Source organism: Triturus cristatus, chromosome 10 (assembly GCF_964204655.1).
Source record: "Triturus cristatus chromosome 10, aTriCri1.1, whole genome shotgun sequence".
Classification (NCBI taxonomy): Eukaryota; Metazoa; Chordata; class Amphibia; order Caudata; family Salamandridae; genus Triturus; species Triturus cristatus.
The window spans coordinates 1135143145-1135160704 of NC_140593.1; the positions used below are offsets into that span (position 1 = coordinate 1135143145).

At 47.2% G+C, this 17560-nt stretch overlaps 2 protein-coding genes across 4 annotated transcripts in view; one reads left to right on the top strand and one right to left on the bottom strand.

Moving 5' to 3' along the window:
- MLST8 (MTOR associated protein MLST8) overlaps positions 1 to 1167 on the top strand; it is a 177539-nt gene extending 176372 nt beyond the window's left edge. For all 3 annotated transcript variants that reach the window (XM_085629433.1, XM_085629434.1, XM_085629435.1), the window contains exon 9: positions 429 to 1167. In XM_085629433.1, the coding sequence (XP_085485559.1) occupies positions 429 to 547 (119 nt within the window). In that variant the 3' untranslated portion in view covers positions 548 to 1167. The remainder of the gene's footprint in view (positions 1 to 428) is intronic.
- An 11630-nt stretch (positions 1168 to 12797) lies between these two features.
- The window catches only part of BRICD5 (BRICHOS domain containing 5), a 71156-nt gene continuing 66393 nt past the window's right edge, over positions 12798 to 17560 (bottom strand). Inside the window, exon 6 of the mRNA XM_085629436.1 lies at positions 12798 to 15284. Within this exon, the coding sequence (XP_085485562.1) occupies positions 15190 to 15284 (95 nt within the window). The 3' untranslated portion in view covers positions 12798 to 15189. The remainder of the gene's footprint in view (positions 15285 to 17560) is intronic.

Here is a 17560-nt window from a genome sequence, read left to right on the forward strand (position 1 = left end):
GCAATAAGCGGGCCAAGGCCATGAGTTTTTAAAAGTAGAGTAAAACAATTTGGTTAACCGGGAAACCTGCAGAATCTGCAAAAGCCCTGTGATTGTGCCTATATGACAATGCTAATGAAAAATGATATATGTATGTCTCGTACAGGGATTACAAATGAACATCTGCAATTTGGTCTTTGTCAATGTGTGCTCAGTTTCCAGACACAGACCTATAAGAGGAGACTCTGAAAGGCCATTTGGACATGGCGGGAAATTTAGGTTGAGATGCTTCATCTTAGAACACAAACATTCACATCCATGGAGAAACCCCAGAATCCCTATATGATGTGCAATGTTGCTTCATATGTGTTGCATGTACACAAATGTTACACCATAGTAAATCTTGGACGACCTGACTTCATGTCTCTCTTTCTCTCTCTTTTTTACAGCCTCTTCTGATAACCTGGCCAGGTTGTGGTGTGTTGAGACTGGGGAAATCAAGAGGGAATATAGTGGGCATCAGAAGGCCATTGCCTGCTTGGCATTTAACGACAGTGTGCTTGGCTGATCCCACCCACTAGAGCCAGAGGGACAAAGGTGCTCCTGTATCTTCACGGGTCATGTCATGCAGCATTACCTGGTGCTCTGCAGTTTGTTAGACTGTGCAGAATTGGAAACTGCAGTGGATGTATATAATGTATTCTACAAGGGGAAAAAACTTCCCTCAGAAACAGACAGCAAATGTAATGATATGTTTTATTCTACACAATGAAGTGTACCCCGTGAAACCGAATGCCTATAATGCATCCGCAACATACTGCAAGATATCCTCTGTACACTAAAAGGTACATGCTCCAGTGGTTTCGCTTCATCGGGTGACATACAGCATGGCTGTTTTCAAATTTTCCGGAGATGAGAATTTTCTGTGAACTTCTCTGTCTACTTGCCTACAACGCCCGGATATTTTGGAATCTGATTTGTGATTAGCAGTGCAACTTTTACGCAGCACATTTAGGAGTACTGAATGGAACAAACATCTAGGTATTGACACTGACTGAGGCTGCTCTGCCTATGTGATATAGCTTGCAGCTGAATAGTTTCTGACCAGAATGGCTAAAACATTGTCTCTTTGTACATTCTTGTTCAACATAATAAACATCAGAATGTACATCTGTTGTGTTGCAGGCAGTAGTAGCCCCAGGTCACCTCTTTTTCGTTCTTATCTGTTTTGGCATTTTTATTAGGAGGAAACATACCACCCCTGAGTGATTACAGATTAGCAGAAGTGTTCAAAACGATTGGAACGGTAGAGAGGAGTAGGTCATGAAAAGCAGTTGAGAAATCAGGAAAATGTATGTACACAAGGTACTCAAGGACTGGTGAAGATTCCCGTAAGTAGGGAGGTGAACCATCAGCAAGAGGTGGGAAGGAATGTGTGCCAGGCAGGTAAAAAGAAAGGACAACGGAGTTGGGATACGATTTTAAGAACAAACTAGAAGGATGTAAATGTCAGTATGAAGAGAGACTACATGCATGACAAAGCTTAAAAGGACTAGAAGGAAAAGTGTGATGGCAGACTCGCATGAAGGAGAGTTGTGCATAAGAGCATCACTAATAGAAAGGTCGGCATCACACAAGAGAGAACCATGGATTACAAAAATAAGCATGTGAGAAACAGCCCGAAGAACCAGGATTAAGACCAGTCATTGAAAAGCAAGATACTGACAAGTCTCAACAAGGTGAGAGGAGGATAGAAACAAACTGGGAAGAAGGATTAGGGTGCTAGGTAAGAAATAGGCTGGTGGAGGATTGGTGTGCAGATGTAGAAACAAGAATTTGTTTCTAATAAGAGCGATTGAGCACCGCCTGGTCGATGAACTGCTACCCATAGTGAGGACTTGAAGCCCTGTGAGGGTAGTGAAGCATTAGAATGTATTTTGTGATGCTCTAGAGGAGCACAATGCCTAGGTGAATATTTGCTGTAAGACGTGGTGATGGGGCATAAAGACCTGATTACGAGACATAAAGGATGTTGTATTCTTAGGAGAAAGTATAATGGACGAGAGGCTGGAAAAGTATTTATAAGAAAGGATCAGGAGTTGGATGGCCATATCTTATAGCGCTGGTTAAGGCTGCTTGCAGGAAGTAGAGCCTTTCTGTTGCGAATAGTTGTGATCATGGAGCACTGCCAACACTAGTTGCAGTTGACCTGAGAAGGACAGGGTTTCAAAAGAAGCCATTTCAAATAAAATAGTCACTAAGGGGTTTAAATTATTTTCCAGAACCATTTTCAATACAAAAAAAAGCATTGAATATTAGGAAAAACGAGTCTGTTTTCTAGCGTCGCAAATTGACACTGCATCCTTGAGGTTGGGCAGCTACAACTGTATAATGTGGTACGCTGCCTTGGCTGAGTCAGTTTATTGACTTCTATAAAATAATGCGTGAGCACTCAATGAGCTGTGCTCGTTTCACCCTCTTCTGACAGAACAAAAATATATTATTTTCCAATGATTTGACTTTTCATCTGAGGTATTAGATGGAAAATGTTTTTTAGGACCTTGTGCCTGGAATTTTTTACTTGTGCTCGTTTCACCCTATTCTGACAGAACAAAAATATATTCTTTTCCAATGATTTGACTTTTCACTTGAGGTATTGGATGGAAAATGTTTTTTAGGACCTTGTGCCTGGAATTTTTTACTGTCTCAGACATTTTTAAAGTTCTCTTCTCACGGATGTCTTCACTTTTTGTGAAGTGTTCCTCTTGTACAATGAAGAAGGCATCGAAAAACTCCTTCATAGTCCTACATCTTGGAGTAGTATATGATTCATCATCTTGGAGTAGTATAGGATTCATCATCTTGGAGTAGTGTACGATTCATCAAAACGTATTGAGGAAAACTCCCTCGTACATAGATGCCATCAAACTGAAGTAGATAGAAAGCTGCCATAAAACTTTAAGTGATCATAGAGTAGGGTCACCACCTATCCTTGAGGACATTTTGTCCATTTGTTTATGTTTGGTTATTGTAAAACATCCACGCATGACTAGATGCAATATAATTTGTGTAAAATTGTCGGGATGTGTTTGTAATATGGTAATTAGCACTCTGTTTTGCTCAAATAATCATTCAGAAACAATTTAGACAACTCTGAGATGCTTTTAAACTGGTTTCTGTTTGTGATTGCTGCATCAGGTTTATGTTTCAGAAGGGGAAAAAATGAAATGATCTGCCTTTTCCAGTATTTCTAAAGGGCTGGATTTAAAAACACAGGCCAGGCTGGCAAAAAATCGCCAAGTGACAACCCAGTCAGAGCGACAGTGTCACAATGAACATGCAAAGTACAAGAAAAGGCAGCATGGAGAAAAACTTAAACCTGCCCACCAGTCACTTTCAACATTGAGCGGTTTCACCTGGAAAAACAAATATACCAGGGATTTGCTAGATATTGAGAACCTTTGACTGTTGTCAAGACTGACATTGAGGGCACATTTGACATTGGGACATACTACATTGAAGTTGTGACACTTTTCTGTAAATGTGGACTCTTCATACTTAGACTAATGCTCGCCACCAAGAAAAACTGCTCTGCTCATCATCTTCCTAGATTTTCTGGCCAATAAACAGTGTTGTTCTAAAGAGACTCAACAAGGCAAGCCTCCTCACGCGCCGACTGCCCACTATGAGCAGAAAGGCACCAGTCCATGACTCCTGATCTTAGGAGATCTTTGTAGCCCAGTAAACCTACTCCAAGGTCACTTCCAAAATTCTGAAAAGAGAGCATATGTGTAATTGAGCCCCATGGAGATTGCACTACAACAAGGCTGCACTCCATAAGGCACTACAGGAAGCTAGATACCAAAAACTGGAATACATATTTGACAATGTCTAAATCAAGGATGTCTCCTTTCGCTCACCTCAGAACCTTTCATGATGTCATGGTGCAAAGCTCAGCCTAGTTCATTATTCCCCATTGCAGTTCTTAAAAGTTCAGCTATTTTTGAGAGCCTTAATTCTCTGAGTTCTAGCCAGACCACTGCTATGATTGGTTTCTAGGGCATATTAAACCGATGGCGGATACATTCTTACACCTTGGTGTGATTAAAAAAAAAAAATGCAAGTCACCTGAGCAAAACTTCCTTTCCCTTTTATTTTTATTTTTTTTATTAAAAACTTTTTACCACAACTAATTCCAGTATTAATGCAAAGGTTTCATGACAACTTGCTAAGGATAAGCAACAGGATAGTCCAAAATGTTGGAAGAAGGTCTTGTGTTGTCAAGTGGAATCCCTCAATGCCAGCAAACCTTACATCAGAAGAAACCATCACATGGCCGAGATAGACAACAGACACCTGCAGCAGCATGGACAGTGCTTGCACTTAAAGAGCACTGATTTCCTGTTCCACCACAAACCATCAGCTACTCTGTTAAGGCAAAGCATCTAAAATTTTATATTAGAGTGGTAAATTTGTGTCAAAAGACAGATTGGTACTAAATATTGTTCAGAAACACTATACCTTACAGATCAAGATGCCAGCTCCTGCCTTGCACCCAAAAAAGCATCACTTCATCATAGGGATCATCTTCAAGTAGAAATGAACATCTTACTGCAAAGCAACAGTGGAACCAGTTCAGTCATTCCATAAAGTCAAGGGGATTTTTTTTCCCTGATCCTTTCTAGTATGAAAGAAAGCTGTTCAGACTCATCATAGACCTGAAAACTACTAACAAGAGGATCAAGTGGGACAATTTCTGAATGCAAGTGGGGCCGACCTGACCAAGTATGAAAATATTTACACGCGTTAGATCTCTAGAAATCGACTACAATGTCAGCTGCTTATCCAGTTCCTATTTTTGCAGAGCAGCAGTGTGGGTACATTTAACGGAGGAACTCATGTACTTAGCAATATGTAATCTTACTTTGCTGATCCACCCACTGTTTCCTCCACACAAGGTCCAACCTCCCCTCTTGGAGCCGCTATAATGGCAGCAGAAATTGAGGCGAGTGCCTTCTGTGCAGCACAAGGTTGAAATTGCAGTTTATCAGCAAGAAGACTGGCTGAGGGTCACAAGTATTTCTCCCTAGATCACCGCTTAACATGTGAGGTTATTACCAGATAGGGGGGCAATGGCTGGGAGGGGTAAAAAGCTGACTGCTATAAGAATCGCCCTGGGCTGTCAGACAGCTAAAGTCCCTGTACATTTATGGTGGGGCGATACCTTTCAGTGTCTATGCAACCAATGAAAATATAGTGGAGAGATTAAAAATAACTTTTAATCTTCGTATTCTATCATAAGAATTTGTATTGAAGTTATAAACAAGCCACACTGTTCGCTGTTGCTGGCATCAAGATGGAGATCGTATTAAGCAAGAATCCCAAGGTTCCCTCAAAACTAACGGAACCAACTGACGGCTACTGGGCCTAGCGAGATACAAGAGCTTTGCGCTACCTTAAAGAGGCAGCATCTGTTTTCAGCTTTTAACTTCTTGCTCAATTTCACCCATCTTCTCTTTCATTTAAAAAGGCACAAGAAATATATTCTCATCACCCTAATTTTAAACCAGTGGCTTTTTTTTTTATATACAAGTAAAGTGCTCCACTGTCTCACACATGGACAGGACTGTTCACTGTCTATGACTTCGATGAGGATTCTAGTGATGGAGAACTGCAAATTTTCCTTCTTTATTTGCTGAAGACCAACTGCCCAGTTTACCTGTGAAAAATCAGTATGTGCTTTTTTCAACAAGGACATTGTAAGTTATCCTTATCTTAGTATGCAGGAAAATGATGGAAAGCGATGGTGTAAGGGCAGGCAAAGCTGCTCTTTACGGGGTAAAATACAGACGAATTTACCAAGTGATATGTTTAAAAATAATGTTTGTCAACATTTGAGATGCAAGTAGAGCTGCCAGGCTGAGCAGTAGAGCTTTGCCAGCCTGCAAAATTCATAACTTGCCGTAATGAGTTAAAAAGAAATGTCATTTATGAAGGTGAATAATGTATACAGTATTGGAAAAGTAAGTGAGGAATGCCAGGGATCAAAATTAGGGTCTTCCTTTTATGAAAATTATTGCGTGATTTCGAGTTTGACGGAAATGTTCCTCCATTGCAGCGTGACTAATATCACGTCTGCCTTATTACAAGTGCCAAAGGATATAATGCACTTGTAAGAAGATGGAGAGGATATCTGTCACGCTTGTTACAAAGTAACACATCTGCTAAACTTTAAATTACACCCTGTGTTTTGGCACTGACCTTTATCGTCTGACTATTTTACAAAGTGGTGCGCGGTGTAGATCCATGAAAGAAGTAACCATACCATATGCAGGTGCATGCACTGTCTGGCAACAACCTCTTCGTTCCTGTGCCCCATTTGGAGGAGGGGAAACAGGATTTAACAATGGCAGAGCCTTAGCTGGCCCTGCCAGTAGAAACTCTTAACTTCACTGCTTGTCTGCCAGTGGGCTGCCAGGTCATAGTGACAGTTGCTCTGACCTTTCTAGAATCAAGTGATTCTCACATGATTTCCTTCCTCAGGACTGCCATGTGAAGAATGTTGTTATCAGACACAGAAATCTATCAATGTGCGTGTTGCGCAGGGAGGAAACCCGCTGCATATCAGGTCCATTGAGGTTTGTTTTTCAGAAATAAACCCTGCTTTGGAGTTTGTTTTTGAAAACGACGAACAAATGTCGAGGGGGCCAAAAAGTAGGGACAGAGTGGAGTAGTTGGTGTTTGAAAGGTTTGGATGATTGCGGTACAGTCGGCTGCAGGAAGGGGTTAAGGAATAGCAGAGAAACAGGAAGAACAGAAAGAAGGAACAGATCATGGCAAGAGGTAGGATATTATACTGGGTGGAAATATGGCAGTATAGAGTGCTGTTATGATGGTCTTGTGTGGTGCTACTGTGAGTCTTAGGGCATTACCAGGGGAGTAGATTTGGAAAGCTCTCGAGTGTTAAAAGTAGGGTTAAGGGTGTTGATGCAAGGTGCTTGCTATACACCTGCACCTCCCATGTTGCTTAACAAGATGATCTGAAAGAAACACGTTAGTTAGATTCCTCACCTTAGAATATCCCCAGGTGTCAGACTGGATCCGGAAGATTTTTCGTCAGCAATACCCCTTGCGCGTCGCTAGGCGTCGTCTGCGGCTCTGCGTCCGTCGTCGGCGTCGTGCGCCGGAATGACGTCGTCGGAGTACTTAGACGCCGCCCTCGCGCGCTGACGTCAGTTCTTCTTTTTTCCGCGCCAGTAAGCGCAGATCTGGGAGAGCTACCCCTTTTAGTCTTTTTTGACTAAGTTTTTTTATCCTTTTTGATCTTGTCTCGACTCCGGTGCCGGTAGGATGCCTGGTTTCAAAGCCTGTGCTGACTGCAACCGCTTGATGTCGGTTACGGATAATCACCGTCGGTGCCTTTACTGTTTGGGCCTCAACCACGACGCGGAGTCGTGTTCGGACTGCAAGCCCTGACCTCGAAGGCTAGACGGGAGCGCCCCTCTCGATCCCGGTCCAGGAGGAGGTCCAAGGATCGGTCGCGGAGCCGCAGCCGACGTCGTCATCGCTCGTCTGGCTCCAAGTCTTCGGGTAAGTCGAAGCACTCCAAGAAGTCCAAGAGGCGACACCGCTCTTCGGACTCCCCTCGCCGGTCGCGCGACTCGGCCGAGGGTCTGGGTGGTTCCACCCCCGCGGCTCCGGCGGAGCCGCAGGCGCCGCACAAGTCCCCATACCCATCGGTCCCTGGGACTGACGCGACGCCGACGGAAGTCAGTGCCTTCCTCTCGGCCATGAGGAGCCTGGCTCCGCCGTCGACGTCCGCTGGCGCGCCTTCGGGCCCCGCGGACCCGACTGGGCAACCTTGCATGCCGGCAGCTCCGGCCCCGTCGCCGGCTTCGGCCCCGACGCCGCAGGTTCCCGAGGGACTCGTTCCCGAGTCCCTGCTGACGCCGGTCGACCTCGTCACGCCTCCTCCGCCGGCGTCGACACCGGTTCCACCTCCGACGCCGGCTCCGCTCGGCGTCGAGCCCCAGTTCAGCCCCGCTCCGGATCCGGCGCCGTTACGGCGTCGATGGACGCCGCGTACGGCGCCGTCAGAGACACATTATGTCTATCGTCCGGCTCCGATCCTTCCTCCTGTTTACCAGGAATCGGATGACGGGGGCGACTGGGAGGGGTCCGATGACCCTATGGCCGTTCAGGCTCAGCTGTCACAGGACTGGGCAGATGAACTGGGGGAGGCCAGTGGTCTGGATACCTCACCAGACACTGGATTCATCTCTCCTCCGACTGTGGCTTCGGAGGAGAGTGCTGCTTTCTCTGTGGTGCTGCGCAAGGTGGCCGCAGCCCTTGGGCTCGATCTGCCTGCCGTGGCTGTGAGGACTAACGTCCTCACTGAGGTGCTTCAGTCTGCAGCAAGCTCCACTGAGCCTCTGCTGCAATTCAATGAGGCCCTCATTGACGTTCTGATGGGCACCTGGTCCAAGCCCTCCACAGTCCCTCCTGTGGACAGGAACGTCGCCAGGCGCCACCGCCCTGCTCCGGGGGACCCCAGTTTTCTGTCCCAACACCCCACCCCCGAGAGCCTGGTTATCCAGGCTTCTACCTCCCAATCCTCCTTGCCGACCGCTCCGCCGGACCGGGATTCCAAGAGACTGGAACAGTTTGGCAAAAAGCTGTTCTCCTCCCTTAGTTTGGGTCTGCGGTCCTTGAATACCGCCTGTCTTTTGGACCGTTATTCCCACTCTCTGTGGGATACGGTGGAGGACGTGCTGCCCCTGTGCCCGGAGGAGGCCCGGACACGACTTACCCAGGCTCTGGCCGATGGGAGGGATGCAGCATGACATGCAATCCGATGTGGGCTTGACACTACAGACTCGCTGGGTAGGGCAATTTCTACCACGGTGGCGCTTAGACGTCACGCCTGGCTGCGGTCCACGTCCTTTTCGGGGGATGTCCAGAGCACTCTCATGGACATGCCCTTTGATGGCACTCGCCTTTTTGGTGAGAAAGCGGACAGTGCGCTGAATCGCTTTAAGGACTCCCGGGCTACGGCCAAGTCCTTGGGCCTCTCGGCCCCGCGGTCGCAAACTTCCGCCTTTCGCCCCTTTCGTGGCCAAGGAAGGGGTGCCTCCTCACGTCAGCCTAGCCACCAGCCGCAGAACCAACCTGCGCGCGGTCGCGGACGTGGTTTCCGCCGAGGCGGTTCTGGAGGACGACGCGGTCAGCCCACATCCACCCCGGCAGCATCCGCCTCAAAGCCTTCCTAGTCCGAGCTTTCAGGCCCATTCCACGCCAGTGGGCGGCAGAGTTCACCATCACCTGCTCCACGGCGGTCCATCACATCGGACAGGTGGGTGCTGCAAATCGTCCGAAGGGGCTACTCCCTCCCCTTCGAGACGACCCCTCCAGCCATGCCACCGCAGCACCACCGTATCTCGGGGGATCATTTGAATCTTCTCCACGAGGAAGTTTCGGCCCTCTTGGCCAAGGGGGCCGTCGAGCGCGTTCCGAGCCCAGAAGTAGGTCGTGGTTGTTATTCCCACTACTTTCTGGTGCCCAAGAAGGGCAAAGGGGGCCTGCGCCCTATCTTGGACCTCCGGAACGTCAATGCCTTCCTCCGGAAGGAAAGGTTCAAAATGTTAACTTTGGCTCAGGTTCTAGCTGCCATAGACCCTGGAGACTGGATGGTAGCGTTGGACTTGCAGGACGCATATTTCCACATCCCCGTCCTGCCGGCCCACCGGCGTTACCTGCGGTTCACGGTGGGTCAGGAGCACTTTCAGTTTACCGTGTTCCCCTTCGGCCTTAACAGTGCCCCTCGGGTGTTCACGAAAGTGATGGCGGTGGTCGCAGCTCATCTGCGCAGATCAGGGGTTCCGGTCTTCCCCTATCTCGACGACTGGTTGTTGAAGGCGGGCTCGCCCCAGGCAGTCGTCTCCCACCTCCAGACTACGGCGGATCTCCTGCATTTGCTGGGGTTTTCCATCAACATGCCGAAGTCACACCTGAGTCCCTCTCAGAAGCTCCTCTTCATCGGAGCGGTTCTCGATTCGGCGCAGTTCCGGGTCTATCCGCCGGAACAGCGGGTCCGGGATATTCAGGCCCTGATTCCCATCTTTCGGCCTCTATCCTGGGTTTCGGTCAGGCTAGTGTTGCGGCTTCTGGGGCTGATGGCCTCCTGCATCCTACTAGTGCATCACGCCAGGCGCCGCATGCGGGCTCTGCAGTGGGACCTGAAGTTTCAGTGGGCCCAGCATCACGGCAACCTGTCCGACCATGTCTTGATCTCGGTGGGCACTGCACAGCAGTTGCAGTGGTGGCTCACGGACCGCGATTGGGTCACGGGCAGGAGCCTCTCCCTTCCCCAACCGGAGCATGTCGTGGTGACGGATGCGTCCCTCCTGGGATGGGGTGGCCATATGGGAGAGGCGGAGATCAGAGGCCTCTGGTCTCCGGCGGAGTCTCGCCTCCACATCAACCTGTTGGAGTTGAGAGCGATCCGACTTGCCCTGAAAGCCTTCCTTCCCTCTGTCCGGGGAAGTGTCGTGCAGGTGTTCACGGACAACACCACCGCCATGTGGTATTGCAACAAACAGGGCGGGGTGGGGTCGTGGACCCTTTGTCAGGAGGCTCTGCGCCTCTGGACGTGGCTGGAACATCAGGGCATCACCCTGGTGGTTCAACACCTGCCAGGCTCTCTGAACGCCAGGGTGGACAAACTCAGCTGCCGGTGCATGATCACGAGTGGCGTCTGAACTCGGACGTGGCACAAGGTCTCTTTCGGCAGTGGGGAGAGCCTTGGTTAGATCTATTCGCCACCGAAGAGAAGGCGCAATGTCATCAGTTCTGCGCGTTGGAATTTCGCTCGGAGACGCTTTTCGTCGCAAGTGGAGTTGCGGTCTGTTGTATGCCTTTCCGCCTATACCACTTCTGCCCAGAGTGCTGAAGAAGATCAGGCGTGACCGTCATCCTTGTGGCTCCGGATTGGGCACGAAGATACTGGTATCCCGAGCTACTCAGTCTGTCAATCGATCCCCCAATTCGACTGCCTCTTCAGGAGGACCTTCTGTCGCAGCAGCAGGGTACGGTCCTCTACCCGAACCTGTCCAGCCTCCACCTCCATGCGTGGAGATTGAGCGGCGGCAGTTGATGCCATTTGACTTGCCTCCTGAAGTCTGTGATGTCATTCTAGCAGCCAGGCGTCCCTCCACTAAAACGTTATACGCCTGCAGGTGGAACAAATTTGTGGCATGGTGCACAGCAAAGGCTGTGGATCCCCTTTCCGCCCCTCTTTCTGAGGTTCTCCTCTTTCTCCTTTCCCTGGCCCAGCAGGGCTCTGCTCTTGGCACCATCAAGGGATATCTTTCAGCTGTTTCAGCCTTCTTGAGGCTTCCCGATCAGCCTTCTCTTTTTAAGTCCCCTGTTGTCAATAGATTCTTGAAAGGCATCACGCACATGTTTCCTCCAGTTCCTTTCGTGATGGCTCAGTGGGACTTGAATCTGGTTCTTACTTTCCTGATGTTCCTGATGTGCGCTCCATTTGAGCCACTTCATAATTGCCCTCTCCGTCTTCTGACTCTTAAAACTGCTTTCCTGGTTGCCATCACCTCTGCCAGAAGAGTGAGTGAGCTCCAGGCTCTTTCATCTAAACCTCCTTTCCTTTCTGTCCATCCTGACAAGGTTGTTCTGAGGACTCGTCCTTCTTTTCTTCCTAAGGTGGTTACTGCCTTTCACATCGGGCAGTCCATTACCTTGTCCACCTTCTTTCCGCCTCCGCATCCCTCGAAAGAGGAAGAGAGGCTCCACCGTCTGGACCCAAAACGTATGCTCTCCTTTTATCTGGACCGCACAATACAGTTCCGGGTGGACGACCAACTCTTTGTTGGCTACGTGGGCGCTAAGAAGGGACGGGCGGTGCACAAGCGAACCATCACTCGGTGGGTCATTTTGTGCATTAAGGTCTGTTATTCCTTGGCTAAAAAGGATCCTCCTGTGGGGCTGCTCGCCCATTCCACTCGGGCCACAGCGGCTACTACTGCCCTGGGACAGGGAGTCCCTCTGCAGGACATTTGTCAGGCAGCTACATGGGCCTCGCTGCACACGTTTGCCAAGCATTACTGCCTGGCCAGCCAAGTCCGGAGAGACTGCTGCTTTGGCCGTTCCGTTCTCCAGGACTTCCTGGTGTGATCTTGGTTTGCAGACCCACCACCGGGGTTGGTATTGCTGGGGTATCTAATCTAAGGTAAGGAATCTAACTAACGTGTTTCTTTCAGATGCACAAGTTACTTACCTTCGGTAACAATATATCTGTAAGAAACATTAGTTAGATTCCTTACCGCCCCACCCATCCTCCCCATTCTGAGAACCGATATCTAGGGTTAAGGTCATCCCTTTCAGGGCTCTAGTTTCATGGCACCAGTGTCTGTTTCTTGCATGGCTCTGCGTTCCTGGCGCGGAAAGCTATGTACAGAACTGACGTCAACACGGGAGGACGGCGTCTAAGTACTCCGTCATTCCAGCGATCATGATGCCGACGACGGATGCGGATCCGCAGACGACGCCTACCGACGCGCAGGGGTACTGCTGACGAAAAATCTTTCCGGATCCAGCCTGACGCCTGGGGATATTCTAAGGTAAGGAATCTAACTAACTAATGTTTCTTACAGATATATCGTCACAGAAGGTAAGTAACTTGTGCAACCTTCACCTACAGTTCCTCATTCAAAGACCACTTAGCAGAAAATGTAATCCTTATACTCCGCCATCCTAGATATTTTAAAAGGATGAATTGTATTTACCATTCTTGAAAAGGCATTTTTAATAACAAAGCAAAGTAGTCATCTAGCTTTCTAGTGCACTAGACTTTTTTGTACAATAGGTTGCTTTCGGGGTGGCAATTAAATTATTAAATAATGGTAAACGTTATAATTCAATTTCACATAAGGGCAGTATTCACTCATGTCTCCTTATCCATCTCCTATTTGCGTGGGAATACTGATTGATTTAGTTTTGAAAACGTACATTTCAATGGTGCCCAAACAGCAGCTATTTTGTAAGAATTCTTGTGGCAAAAGATAGTCAAGATGTAATATAGAAGTATGTTACCCCCTGGAATTGCTTTCTGCATTCTGTAAGTTACATCTGTAAGGTCCATATCACACATGCTGAACATGGTTCAGAAGGCTAATTGCCCTGCAATCTCGAAGCTTACTTAGCTTTCAGGAAAAGCAACTTTTTATATAATTCAATTTTGGATAAGATCCCAAATATGCGTAACCTGTAAAGTTGTTGGGATCTGCTTATGGGAGAATACATGTGTGTGGTCTTTAGCATTCCACTAAGATTCAAATACAAAGAGCCATCTGGAAGACATCTTCACCATTGTGTTTGGTCTGGTTCATTCTGAATGTGCACCGGTCACTATTTTCCCAAATCATGAGTGTTGCAGTAAATACTATTGGCTGGTTGTCAACAAGATGGGGCAGGATCCTGCAGGTGTGTATCTGTGACTGAGGTCTGCCATTTGTGGGTTCTGTAAGAGACTTTTTCGAATAATAGTTCAGGTGTTAATAGATGTCATCAACCAATCCCTGTTGACCCGAAAGGTTCTTCATTTGCATATCCTAGTTAGTAAAAATAGACCTCAGCATTTCTGTTCTCGCTGAGTTTCGTCCCAGTTAAACTATGGGCGAAGGAAATTTTAGTGAGTGTGTCAAAGATTCTGACTTTGGGGTAAGCCGTGGGCCAGGACCTGTCCTGGTATGTGCAATTACTGTCTTTCTTATGGATTACATAGATTTATATCTTAGCTGTTGTAATGTTGGAGCTCTTAGTGGGCTGCAATGCGTTTGATCACATAGTGCTAATGCTACTCCTTGCAGACCTCACTCCCATAGGAAAGACTCCTGTTTTATATCCACAGGGGTTTGTACTGTCCCTCTTTTGTTTAAAGAACGATGGCTAGCATCTCCAAATTTACCTTGATTTCTTTCTTTTTGAGGACCTGACAGTCTGCTTGGTGATTTGGCCAGGTGGATGGAGATAAATTAGCTGATTGTAGATTCTGAGCTACAAAGATTGCATCAAGGGGAACGTACACATGCACTCCTACCTCAGGAAATTTTATTTTGAGGATTCTTTGGGGGTATGCACCTACTCTTGGAAGGACGTGATCTTGAACCAATATTCTGTGTCTCTCTGGGTGTTGATTATATGAATGCTATGAGACGTGTCCCTAGCTTCACTGAGGTAACCTCCAGAATGTGCAGTCTTCAATGATTGTTATCCACCATGTGAGACACAGTGGCTCCTGATGGTCTTCAATGCTATACAGCGTGAGCGATGACACTGTTGGCATTCTGGATTGATGCAGTAGAGGTCTGGCTTCCGCAGTCCGCGATCCTCAGAGGGTGTGCATGTTTTCCCAATGAAGGCTATTACACCCAGTATTGGGGGTTGCACATTACTCAGGTCAAGCTTGTTCCATTAGACCTGGGTCGATTCTCATATGAATGCAAGATTACTAGTTGACCCACGGTTACACTAGATCTTCTTTTCTGAGGTTTGTTTAGTTTTTTTATATAAATACACACTGAGTATTTTTTTTCAACTGGGTGGCCATTTATTTTACTATGGAGCAAAGTTGGTTGATTGGAAAGAGAGAAGCTGTACTTGGGATGAACAGAGTATTGATGCACAAGTATAACTGTTTAGGAGGATTTATCCTCCAGACCTCCACTAAAAGTAAGGTTGTATATAAGGGTTAAGACTAAGTTATATCTATTGCTGTGATGCATGAGAAGTTTAACATTGTACGAAGAGAAGCTTAACAGTATATGAACTGCATGACTACAAATGGTGACACACCGGAAGCACTTCTAGTTAAAAAAAACAAATAATAAAAAAACAAGAAAATCCTTGGCAATATAATTTTTAAATCGGAATCCCGACATATAAGCAGTCTTCCTAAATTCTGCGCCCTCGAACGTCAGCTAACACCTTGAGCGGGTTCCCCTTTTTTCAGGGGGACTTAGACCGCCTAGCTCATTGTCATTGAGTCCTACTGGAGCCATAGATACTGCCAGCAAACGAAATGTCCCAGTGTGTTGCTTCGTGAACAGGCAAACTCCGTTAGGTCAAAGTCTGGATCTTGCAGAGGTTCTATTCAAGTATAAGAGGAGAAGTGAGGTGGTGTTGTGCTGGGACGCCTTAGTCGGGAAGGTAGTAGAAGCAGACTGACACACAGATGTTACTGGGAAAGCAGATGTCAATGCACAGGTAGATAAGCCTCTGCTTGCTTGGACCTGAGAAACAACCAGACAGACAGATATTGAATCACTTCATATGGAACTGACATACAAGGTGGACCAGAATCCAAAATATAGGAAGTGCTTATTTGTTTGTTCAATGTTTTATTGTTCCAATCTTCAGACGCATCAAAATCACTAAATCGTTATCAGGTAGCAGAACAATCCAATTCAGACATATCAAAGCAGTCTCAAGAGACAAACCATAACATTAGAAACAATTACGTGCTTGAACCATTCTTAAAATATACTTGAAGTAAATGTGCTTTCTGAAACATGGTAAATTAAAACAGCAATGTAAAAAAACATAATGCAAGATGAAGCTGGTTTGGCATTGTGTGGTGAAGCTGTGCCATCCTACTTTGTTTTTTCTTCAGATCATTTTATTTGTTCCTCCAATGAGCTCAACTGTCTACATTCATGTATTACATGGTGCACCTTTCAACAAGAGAAGATTGACAGCAGAGCCTATTGGTTGAGGTACACCAAAAGTGTAGCTGCCAACCTACGGCACTTTCTTACCTGGCCCTCTGGTAATGGGTGCTGGTTGCAGCAAATTATAGGACAAGATGCAGTCCTTTCTAACTACAACCAGGGAGGAGATGCCTACCAAGCCTCCTCGGTAATGGTGCATTCAGCTCACCCAGCCATCCTCACAGTAACTACATTCCTTACCTTTCCTCTTTGTGATGTCCTTTGTCCATGATCGATGTGACAGCCTGCCTGTCCCATTTTGTAGGGCTTCTCTTCAATAATACTAAAACTACTGCATCGTTGGTAAGAGAAAACGCCATTACTTCTACTGTAGGTGCAGGTATTCCCTGGGCAATTTGAAACCCATCCCTCTGCCCCTTACACTGTGTTTCTGGTTGTCATCTATTAACCAAAACTATCCTGCCTTCACAGTTTGGCTGCCATCAAGGAATGGACCCCCACCGGTTATGACTGCCCTGACCTGTGACTGACTACCTTCCTGGATCAGGCTGCTACGCTAAGGACAAAGACCAAGATATACTTTGAATAAAGCTAGATTTGTCCTGGAATCCAGTCTGCTCCTAGAGTACAATAAATGCCACCCCCTCACAAGCCAGTAATTCTTACTTCATCGGAACTTCAAGGCAACCCTTGATACCACTGTTGGTAATGTTTGCTAGGAATACCAATTATGAGGGCAGGAATGCTGAAGGGCTAGAGACAACCACTTGACATTGGAAGACTCATTGCTACAATGAGAGGATCTAAAATGTCCAGTGTAAAGGAGACTGCCTGTCTGCCAGGATCACTTTCACAGAGCTCAGATGATTAAAGCTCTGTATGGTGGTTGCTTCTACAGACTGAACAATCTGTACAGCCCAGCAAGCAGTAGTAATCAAAGCAACCAAAGATCATCACCTGGGGAAGTCATTGTTCTGCCACCATCTGTTGTGAACCTTAACAGCGGCGGCTCCTCCGCAAAGGCAGAGGAGCGTCGCCCCTCTAAGTTCAAAGGAAAAGTAAAATGATAAAGCAACGTTAGTAACATTTTATTCTTTGTACGGAACCCGAGTCAGGTTAGGGTGGGGCTGGGCTTGGCTGTTCTCACAGGGAGGAGGAGTGGTTGCTGCACCATAAGTGTGCATGACGGTCTTGGGCCGGCCAAACCGCTGGGCACACTTAGCATGTCCTCCACCCGGCTGTATTGCAAGGCTGGGTGGAGAACATGCAGAGGCTCCCACTCCCTGTCTGAGCACCGAACCAGGGAGCTCAGACCAATCACGATGCTGCTGTCATGCTGGTGACAGCAGCGTTGTGATTGGCTAGGATGGGAGTCTGGGAGCCCGTGTGCTTCCTGAAGACTACAGAAGAGGACGGAGGAGAGGCGGCAACCGGCAGGTAAGTGAGCTTTTCTTTATTTTTTATTTTTTGGGAAATCCCCCAACCACACCATTACTACATTTCCCTAGTGGCCGCTCTTCAACCTTCATCATCCCAGACCTACCCAATATCATTAGTGTTCATTTATATGCCCCATTTGACCCCAGAGACACTTTGAACTTTTGCCCCTTCTCCCCTGCCCTTGGAATTGTGTGCCATTGGCCACAGGTAGTTGCACTGATTCTGGAACTGTTTGAACAAACATTTTAGCTTTCGCGGTTCTGGGATTATCACCTTTTGGTTTATCCTTGACCTAAAATTCTCAGTTTCCATTTGGGAGTGATCAAACCTTTGGGGCTGCTGATGTTCCTAGAGCGTCATAATCAATAAATATGCCACCTGCACCAAGCACTTAAGAC